The sequence below is a fragment of the Atractosteus spatula genome, chromosome 25 (assembly GCF_055471065.1).
Source record: "Atractosteus spatula isolate fAtrSpa1 chromosome 25, fAtrSpa1.hap1, whole genome shotgun sequence".
NCBI classification, from domain to species: domain Eukaryota; kingdom Metazoa; phylum Chordata; class Actinopteri; order Semionotiformes; family Lepisosteidae; genus Atractosteus; species Atractosteus spatula.
This window is the reverse complement of record NC_142730.1, coordinates 4,455,911-4,466,758: the sequence shown is the minus strand read 5'-3', so window position 1 is coordinate 4,466,758 and position 10,848 is coordinate 4,455,911. Positions and strand designations below refer to the sequence as shown.

The window sequence follows — 10,848 nt, the reverse complement described above, 5'->3', positions numbered from 1 at the left end:
AATTAAGGTGATATTGATTACACTCTCCATAGAGACTGAGACTGGTGGGACATACTGTAGAGCCAGGTGGGTAGCTGCGTCAGCATGCGTAGGCTGCAAAGGAACAAGTAATAGGTTTATTCCATGCTGAAAAAGGCTCCACGGCCAAAACGTTGTGTTCTCTTTCTTCTTTTTTTCAGCATGGAATAAACCTATTGTTCCTTTGCATACTGTAGAGCCTACAGGTTGAAAGAGTTTGGAATGTGATTAACTGGTTGCATTTTGTCATAGATGATAAAGAAATTGTTTGCAGGAAAGTATTTGAACTAGGACACAAGGAAATTAATGGTATCTGGTTTGGCCTTCAGCTACCAAGCCCTTTGTAAGTGATAGAAATCAGAAAGGTGTAGACAGATTTTAATGGACATGATGATGGCTTGGATGATCAAAGCAATGGGCTCACGGACAGCACAGATATTTACGGAAACTGATTCTGATCAATTTTATTATTGATCATTTAGATACATGAAAGTGTTGCAACTATTGAAGAGTATGTTGGACTCAGGCATCATTTTGTTTTTTTTTTTGCTTTTAATTTTCAGGAAGGTGTAAAGAGCAGTATCTAGAAAATGATATACTATACAGTAGCTCTTTATCTCTGCCTAGAGTGCAGAGCTGTGTGCAAAAGTAATAAAATTGATGTGCCCTGAACATGAAGAAAGACTGAAGTTATCCTGTGAGATGATTATCTACATTTTCCTGGATAATTGAGTCAAAAACAGATAATAGGTTCAATTCAAATGAAAAGTATATTGTTCTGTTGTAATACATGAACAATATTTAAAATATTTAATATCAATTAAAAACATCTATATGGGGGTATTGTTAATAAATCTATGACCTTAAGTTCATTCATGATAGAAGACAGCAGGCTGGTACTGACAGAGACTCATAATAGCAGCTAGTGGAGACACCTTTGTCTTTGTGTGTCTGTGTCAGATTTTACTACAAGGGGTTCCATTCAGAGAGGGTTTTGTGAGCAGCTGCTCCTTGATCAGTCTCACTGTGGGCCTCAGAGCACAGTAGTAGAGAGCAGAGTCAGACAGCTGTGTGCGTGAGATTGACAAGTAGGTGAGCTTTGCTGATGTATTTAAGTATCCAGTGAATCTATCATCATATTCTTTAGATTTGAAATCCTGGGTGCTACCTCCTGTTCTATAGAGAATATATCTGGGATTCCTCCCTGGTCTCTGCTGGTACCAGAACAGATAATCATTGGTACTGCTGTATGTGACAGAGTAATTGCACCAGATCTTGATGTCCTGGAGCTCCTTGGTTGTTTCCATGTCCTTCAATTGGTGTATGCTATCTCCATTAGTCAGCCCTGAAAATACATCACAGTCATTCATATATGTTCAGCACAACAATGTAGACATTATTAAAAGAAGACGATACCTCTAATAAGTATTTACCAGTGTAGAAAAGAAACAAGTATAGGAGAATCCCCAGGCGCATTGTTGTTCTTCAGTCTAGAAAGAGTGTGATGAGATCTGTGACCCAACAGTCAATATCTTGTGAGGAACTGGTGCAGCAGCTCGTAGTACTACTTTACTCTCTGACAAGCCCATCCCCTTATTACTTCACCACAAGCTCAGATCATGGGATCAGAGCAGCTGATAAGCAGACTGCAGTGAAGGTATGAACTACTATTCTGGAGCCAGTATTCATAAATCTGTTATAAGGAATTAATCCATTCCTGATAAATCTTGTGGCAATGTAAAAACTATCCTGGAAACATGGGGTACAAGGTGGGACAGCATCTCCCGGACAGCACTATTGAAGGCAATTTAAAGACACCAATTCAATTAGCTATGTAGTTAGCATGTTTCTGGAAGTTGGGAGAAAAGTTTATAAATATTTATTATTTCTGAGATTTTTTATGTTAGGGCAGAATTTAACCAAAATAACCAAAGTGGTTTCATGTGTTGTGGTTTACATGTACAGAGACTTCACTTTACGCCTTAGAGCCAAGGTGTGTTGGAACAAATGCCCACTCGAATGATCCAGATGTTCACAGAAAATAGTCAGTTATATAGAAACACAACTTTATGTTAACTGGATTGCTTCATCCAATCATCCAATTAAGGGTCACAAGGGAGCCGGAGCCTATCCTGGCAAGCAACAGGCACAAGGCAGGGTACACCCTGGACAGGACGCCAGTCCATCATAGGACACACACAGACTCGCTCACACCAGAAGCCAATTAACCCTTTGAACTGGGAAGGAAGTTGGAGCAGCTGGAGGAAACCCACACAAACAGGGGGAAAACATAAAAACCTCCACACAGATAGCGCCCCAGGTCTGGGATTTGAACCCGAAGTCCAGCCACTGTGAAGAAACAATGCTAACCACCATGCTGCCATCTACTGCGATATCTAGTACCTGCACATAAATGTAATGCATAAAAAAATCATAAAACAATAATTGTGTACAAGCTGAACTGTGACACTTATTAGGAATAAGCAGCTTTCTGATAATGAAAGGTCATACAACTTAACTTAGTTTTGGCCACATGGAGCTATTTCTTTTCTGCATCTTCCTGGTCATTGTTTTAGGGTGAACTGCTCCACGGTGTTTCTGCACTGAGATATTCATGCTCTTCACCACTGTGGGCTCCACTGCACAGTAGTACATCACAGCATCTTCCAGCTGAGTGTCACTGATGTGAAGCTCAGTTACACGACCAGCTCTGTCGAATTCCATTGAGAAACGTCCTTTAGGTTCAGCTTTATCATATCCATAAATCAAAAGCTCAGGAGCTCCGTTAGATCTCTGTAGATACCAGTACATACTGTTATAGCTCACAATACTGTGGTTACATCTCACTACAGCCTTCTGTCCTGTTTGGGAAAATACACTGAAGGGCTGATTCACATCCAAAGCCTGAGTGATACCTATAATGCAGAGAAAAAAAAAGAATAAAGTTAAAAATATCACATTTATTTGCACGTGGTAAATATACAGTACATTGTCCCTACAAAATATACCTACTTATAAAATACGTCACTGGTATTATTGTAATGAAATACATTTTTACAGCTCTTGGTGTTATTGACAAAATAAATGTTGAAGATGCAGACTCTTCAGGATGCACAGTTTTGTCTGATTGGTGTTGACTGTTCTCTCTGAAGCCTGTGACGAGACTGACGAGTACACAGCTGCTCTTATATACCTCAGAGCTCGGAACAGCCTCAGTGAGTGCTTGAGCACGGCTGCCACCTTCCTACAGCAATCAGTCAGCGACATCTGCTGGTATACACGGGGAATACATTTTTTTACAGCAGAAATGTCTTTTTTTTGGATGTTCCTGACTTAATCACTGAGCCTGCTCTCTATAGTACAATGTCAGGTGCAGTTCAATGTATTCGATCGAAAGCACCTTCGCCTCAAATTGATATTCGGTTTATGAAAATAAGGGGTACTGCACAGTCATCTCCGTGCCTTTTTCTAGTTCTTTTTCTCCATCAAGACTTACCCTTCTGCGATAAAAGAACAAATGTTGAAAATGTTGACAGCCGCAGATGGAGTTGAGCTACTCTGCAGTGGTTTGTGAAATGAATAAGAAAGTAATTATTTTATGTTTTTATTTTATTCATTTTTATTTTAAAAAACTACAATAGCACACACAAAGCATGAAAATAACACAGCACACTGACTAAATGAAGCCAAGAATGAAAGTAAATTGTACAATAAAAGCTTTATTAAAATATGGGTCAATATGGGTTTTGGAAAGTTGGCCGTGGCAGAATCTCTACTGAATCTGGACAATGACTTCCAGAGATGTGACGCAGCACACAAGAAGGCTTAGTTGCCCATGTTTCTTATGGAGTTGGATCTTCAGATGAGTGAGAAGGTTGGAATATGCAGATTTAATGCCACATCACATTCAGCTCCACTGCAACCCTGAATTGGAAGAACATTTAAGTACTGATGAACTAGTGAACCATTACTAGTCTAATTGGAATAGCATTAGTCCAGAGTTTGAATGAACAAAAGTATCGAAGAAACAAGTTCACCAAAAACAAGTTAGCTCCTATTGCAAAAAAGTAAAGACATTTTAACATCCTCGAATTGCAATCGTTCTCGTGAGCAGTTTCGGTTCCCTTAGTTCTTTCTAACAGACGTTATAGTGAGATCAAAGTTGACAAACCCAGTGCAAAAAATTGGATACAGTTTCTGGCGATCATCGAACTCCATATTGGCGAAGGTGTAGATGTGAGCTGAACTCTCTGCATTGTAAAATAAGATCTGTCTCTCGTCGTAATCCAGGAACATTCCGAGTTTTCTGGGTTTAAGGGTCACTGAAAGCTGGGTGAGAGGTTCTGTTTCTGCACTGAATTCATTTCCATAAGACAGGGTCCAATAACCCTGTTCTGGGGTCCAGGGGGACTCTCCTCTTCTTGGTGCAGACTCCTTGCTTACACCCAAGGTCCAGCCCAAATTCTCCCCCAGGTCCACCTCCCAGTAGTGTCTGCCTGCAGTGAACCCCTCTGTTGCCAGCACACAGCGCCAGATATTAAACCTCAGGGGATTGTCATGGACATAACTGCTACTAATTCCGCATCTCAGACGCTTTCCTCCTTCGGACAGTATCAGCTTTGGATGGGCAGTGCTGGGATCCAGATAGATATTTGCTCAAGGGAGAAAAGAACAGATTTTGAGATATTAACATGAGATTTAGAAAAGCAATCTGACAAATAAGTGTGTATTTTATGGAGGGCAAACCACCAACAATCGCAACCATCAACAGAAATACTCAAGGTATCTATATGTCACCCCTGTCTCAGACAAGGGGCACCTTGCAAAAGTCGGGGTGAACTGCAAAGTGATAAGGAAACCGGACACGAATTAGCGTGCAAAATGTTCTGGCGGTGCCTTTAATTACTTCGCCTTTTTTACCCTTTCCAGAACCGCAGATTCCTTATCACCGCCAGTGCCAAACGCCATCTACTGGATAAACTGTGAAACAGCGTTTAAGCTTGTTCTCATCCTGTTAGGAGTTTTCATGGTGTGTATGATCATGAAGGAATATTAAAAAATTGAACCAAACAAAAAAGATCGGTGCCCCCCCCCTTAAACTCATACATCTAATTTCTAGCCCACAATACAAACACGGAAAGCTTTTCCAAGATATATTGACAGTTAGCTACATGATGTGAAATGTTTTAATGCACAATGACTGACAAACTTACAGAAAAAAATATCAATGCAAATTGAATTTGATCTCTTAAAAGATGAGGTGAAGGGCTAAAATACAGCATATTTATCTATAATACACTTTCTACTATACTTCCAAATTTAATATATTGTGAAACAAAATCAACCTGTTTCTGTACAGCATACTATAATAAAAAATAGTGTTGACAAGCAATGTCCTACCTGATGAGTCAAGGATCAATCTCCAGACTAGAGAGGAGAGATGTGTGAATTAATTTCAACACAAATGTGTTTAGAAAAAATATTTTTCCCCAAATTATAATTTATGTTACAATAGCACTGTAAAGAAGAATGTATTCTATGTACTCAAAAATGTAAATAATGCAGAGTCTTAAAACATTTGATGTCTTTTAAAAACAATATCTGCTATCCTCAAATTTTGATAATTCAAATCCACCATGAACAGTTCTTTCTGTCATTCCATCTCTGACATTTGAAAACTAAATATTGTTTAAAAAAAAAACTTGTTATGAGATACATTTCAGATTTTAGAAAGGTATTTTACATTGTTCATAGTACTATTCCTAAATAGTTTGCTATCTTAAAACTCTTTTTTGCAGTAATCGATAGCATGCAGGTTTGTTTTCTAAGGGAGAATATGCACACTTCAATAACAGTACCTGTGCCAGGGGTTGCTCCCATCGATCCTGTGGGATAATAAAGTTTCTGTGTTGGTTAACTCATATAAATTTCAAATAACATCAGGCTGCTTGATTTGAAGACATTTTTGAAGCCATAAGTGAATATCTAAACAATTATTGAGGGCACTCAATAATGCAGCAATGTAAAATGTAAGTTGTATACAGTATATGTGTAAAGTGGATAATAATTTCTATTTACCATCTTGAGGCAGATCCCACCCTTACTGAAGGTGGCTGCAGGGACCTGAAGATATTAAGAACTTACAAAAGCAATACTGGATGGGTCACTAGAACTTTACAGCAAACAACCTCCACCTACCTCCACAAACTGCTATCAAACACCCACACACGGTAATATCCCCCTTTATATCCCCAAACATCCCCTTTATTAACCCCTTGAGAGAAGCTGATATAAACAACCACCAATTATCTAATTGTCACCCGATGTGTCTATTGACAACAGAAGCCTTAGATGGCCTTTAGTGAGAGTCCAGCTGTTTTCTCACTCCTACCGAAGAATTCCTGCCACACATCTGTAATTCCATCAGATCCTGGAAGTGCTCTCTATATTTTTATGGATTCAAAAAGTAATGAGTATGTAGAATCAGAGCATGACACTGGACTTGGGATTTGAAGCGCTCCGCATTTAGCACCTGCACAACACTACCCCTGAAAGTAAGTACCAGAAGAGTCCAGACTCTTCTGTTAGCTCAATTAAGGGTTCAAGTAGGTAGCAACAATGGACACTGAAGAAAGATATAAGATGTGAAGAGGGGGTTAACTGATTCCTTTGTGCACAAGGACTTCTTGTGACACAAGACATTCTAGGCTTTGAGTTATGGCAGGGATGGGGGTTAACTGATAAGAATTCCAGATGCAAGCTAGAGACCCCCCAACTAAGGAAACCTAAAACTAAGGAAACCTAAAACCGACCAAAACCGTGAGTTCTCCCCATTACCATGGTAACAAACTGTCAGAAACGGCTGAAATGTGCTATATAAACTGGAAGTTTGGTACCTATATTCCGAACAATACTTCAGTCTTATTGTTCCTTGCATGCAATTAACTCAGTTGTTTAAACTTCATCTCAGGATCCAGAACTTATTTGTCTGTTACAACAACACCAATAAGAACTTACCATTAACATTCTAAAATGTGATTGTTTATTTTAACTTGCAGTACTCAAAAATAGTAATTCCTCACCAAACTGCAGCTCAAAGAAAAGTGTGAACATGTTTTACCTGTTTTGCATTCTGCATTGGGAATGCTGGCACATCTCTCAGTTAGATTTCTGTAGATACGTTCCTGCAAATCTAAACAATGAAGAAATTTCTGTTGAGTGATTCTGTGTCTTAGGCCTGTAGTTTGCTTCAGTTCAACCTCACTGTATGTCTCTGTTGTTACACAGTGCTGGAGTCTGTTGGTGATGTCTTATTGCATGAGTCATATATAGTACTATATACTATATCCATACTAGACATTAGGGCAGAGCGGTGGCTAAGGATCTGCACCTGTGACTAGAAGGTTACCAGTTCAAATCCTGCAGCTGGCAGAGGAATACTACTCTGTTGGGCCCCTGAGCAAGGCCCTTAACCCCAGCTGCTCCAGGGGCACTGTACAATGGCTGACCCTGCGCTCTGACCCCAGGCTTCTCTCTCCCTGTCTGTGTGTCTCATGGAGAGCAAGCTGGGGTATGCGAAAAGACAAATTCCTAATGCAAGAAATTGTATAGGGCTAATAAAGTGATCTTATCTTAGTTTCATCCCAGAACAATACTGATATAATACCATCTGATCCCTGAAATACCTTTGTTCTTTAAACAAATACTGAGACATCATAATTTGTCCCATTTCTACAACTTCAATGAAAGGCATTACTGTAATCTAACCTCCTCCAAAAGTCCAGCCTGCCTGAAAAACTCACCATCTTTCAGCTTCTCACTTGGAACGCACTCGAGAGGTTTCTCCTTCTGGTTCTGGGGCTCTGGTTGAAGTGTCGCAACAAGGGTGACATCCTCTGTCCTCTGCCTGGAGATCCTGAAGGCTTAGCGATGGAAAAAAAAACAGTACAGACCACGGACTGTGCCACAGCCATAAATATGGTCTCTATATGTGAACTGTGAGCGGTCCCTTCTTTTGTACATTGTATTTTCTACAAAAGCATGGCTGATTACATCAAATGCAATCTGCCATATTAATTTGACAGATCTGAAAGATCCTTTACTCACTCCTGGGATACGCAGGACACATGCAGTACAGTACACCCATCCCTCCATTTTCCAAATCCTTTATCCAATTCAGGGTAGCTGGGGAGTTGGAGCCTATCCCAGCAAGCAAGGGGCACAAGGCAGGGTACATCCTGGACAGGACACCGCAGAGCACACACAGACACAAACACACACTCACACCAGGGCTAAGTTTCTCAGAAGCTAGTTAACCCACCAGCCTGCCTTTGTGCTGTGGGAGGAAACTTGTGGAAACCCACGTGAACATGGGGAGAACATACAAATGCTAACCACCGTGCCTCTGTGCCACACATGCATGCCCACATGCAGTATAATAAATGCAAAACAACGACAACAATTGTTAATGCTGTTAGAATGTTTTACTAATGACATCAGGTAATATGTAAAAAAATGCATCTATAACATGAAATGATACTCACTGAAAAAACATAGGATTAGGAGGGCAACAGTCAGTGCACAGCACAGGCCACCCAGCATGAAAGATATTCTCCTGTATAGTGACTCATGGCCTGTGTGGTGGGCTGCCAAGGTAAAAAAAGACAAGACTGAAATGACACCCTAGTAGGTTGCACGCACAAAGCAGTGTGTCATATTTACAACAACGTATTTTTTTCCATTTAAACATAGCATTCCAGGCTGAAGAGGTATTTTCACTTTCTTGGGACAAAGATTATGATCACAAGAAATAACTAGCGAGGCAGAAGTGACTTGGGTTGTTGATGAGATCCAGCAAGTTTTGCTTCAGTGTAGCACTGTAGTTGTCATGATAGAGACAGTTTGAAGATGGGTGGCTGTCGTGCTGTCTGGCTACAGGGCAGGAATGATAGCTTGTTGAATGTTAATAGCATGCTCCCTAGAAACATATAGATCACTTTATTGTCCATATACAATTTTTTGCATTAGGAATTTGTCTTTTCGCATATCCCAGCTTGCTCTCCATGAGACACACAGATGGGGAGAGAGAAGCTTGGGGTCAGAGTGCAGGGTCAGCCATTTATACAGCACCCCTGGAGCAGCTGGGGTTAAGGGCCTTGCTCAGGGGCCCAACAGAGTAGGAATCTTCTGCCAGCCACAGGATTTGAACTGGCAATCTTCCAGTCACAGACACAGATCCTTAGCCACAGTGCCACCACTAGGATTCTTTTAGCGGCAACAAATAATTACCAGGATTAAAATGATGTTACAGAGTTTTCAATAAATGATTTATTTTCCACCCTTTCCACTTTCTAAGACTAAGTCAATGAAAACAATCTCTGTTACTTATCAAAGGAAAGGCTCAAAAGTAATTGCATATCAAAGAACTGGTCAAGCATTCAGGTTGTACAACAAACTTCTTTGGGCCTATATAAGAGTTGTTAAGGAACCCCTTGCAGTTTGTCTGTTCTCCAGGGAAGACCCAGCATGCATTACTGTCTTTACTGAACAATAAAAATGTATCTTACTAAGACTGAGTCCTGCTCCTCTGATGATTAATTTCCCATAACACTATGGAAAGCTCTAAGAACCCCTATTAACCTATTGTTTATGACAATCAATGATCAAATGTCTTCACTAGAATAGAGAGAATATGTCTCCATCTGAAAAGGGATATTTTTAAGATGTACAGGCAGAGAAGTGAAAGGGGAAGCTTCTGTTTCATGGAAAACAAAACCTTTGAGACCTGCCTCTTGCAGTTCTGTCTTTTACCCTAAAAAATATCCTTTCATATGCTGGAAAATAAACCCCTGTGTTAATATTGCTGTTTGCCTAAAATCGTTTGGTCTCAGAATAAAACTATTAACTGTAACACACTACTGTATGCTCTGTAAATGTAATTCCAGGTTTGCTATTAAGTACTAATTAGATTTATTTAGTTAAATACAGTATGCAAGTCTCTTGACTCTGAACCCACGAAACGCCAGGAAATCCTTGTGCTTTTCCCATTTCCAAGAGAACTCGGACGCAGTCCTCCAGATCCATAAAATATTCTGGCTCCCCTTCCAGTGGGGCTCGTCAATACCTGTTTAAACCAGTTATTCAACTACCTACTGTACACCTCTCTCAAATTTGCCCTGTGCTACAGCAGGTACTGATTTAAAGAGATGTGTGAAACTCGATCTGGGCTAAACAAAAAAAAACAAATTGTGGAGCATCTGAAGACAGATGGCTATAATTTGAGATTAGTACCTGCCACAGGTCTCCTTGAGCTCCGTCCTTCTTCCATGTCTCCTTTTTGGCCTCTGCAGGAATAGGCATCCTGGTAGATGTGGTCCAGATTGTTGTAAGCCGGAGTCAGCTCCATGGACATAGCTGTAAGAGACCTGTCCTGTGCTGTATTCTGTACTGAAGTGTAGAGACAAGGAAAAATATGTTTGGGTAATATGGATCACTTCCCCTTTTTCTCATGTTTTCAAACTTGCATTGCAACGTTCTGGTTTCTCTGACTAACTAAAGGAAAACCTTGAATACAGTATATTACCTCTAAGGAAATTATACTACACTTATTGGAGGAAGTATAGATCAGGATCAGATATATGTTTCTTGGTAGTTTGTCCCTCATGTGAAAGAGGCACATTTATTTTATTTTCATTTTTCTTGTGTTTAATTGAACCTCCTGCTTCACAAGGCTGCGCTTCACAAGGAAAGTTGTTCTACTGTAGGAATATGGATCAATTGCTCTGTAATTTTTCACTCGCTGTCCTGTTTTCATTGTTGTTGGCGTCATGT

General features: G+C 40.1%; 1 protein-coding gene across 1 annotated transcript; it reads right to left on the bottom strand.

Moving 5' to 3' along the window:
• Positions 1-3,612: 3,612 nt before the first annotated feature.
• LOC148815130 (E3 ubiquitin-protein ligase TRIM39-like) lies at positions 3,613-10,465 on the bottom strand. The gene is made up of 7 exons (XM_088905349.1): positions 10,309-10,465; positions 8,562-8,663; positions 7,821-7,940; positions 7,139-7,210; positions 5,877-5,903; positions 5,419-5,445; positions 3,613-4,673 (listed from the first exon to the last, which is right to left on the bottom strand). Exons 1-7 carry the CDS (start codon positions 10,427-10,429, stop codon positions 4,144-4,146), a joined length of 999 nt encoding a protein of 332 aa, XP_088761475.1. The 5' UTR covers positions 10,430-10,465; the 3' UTR covers positions 3,613-4,143.
• Positions 10,466-10,848: the final 383 nt, after the last annotated feature.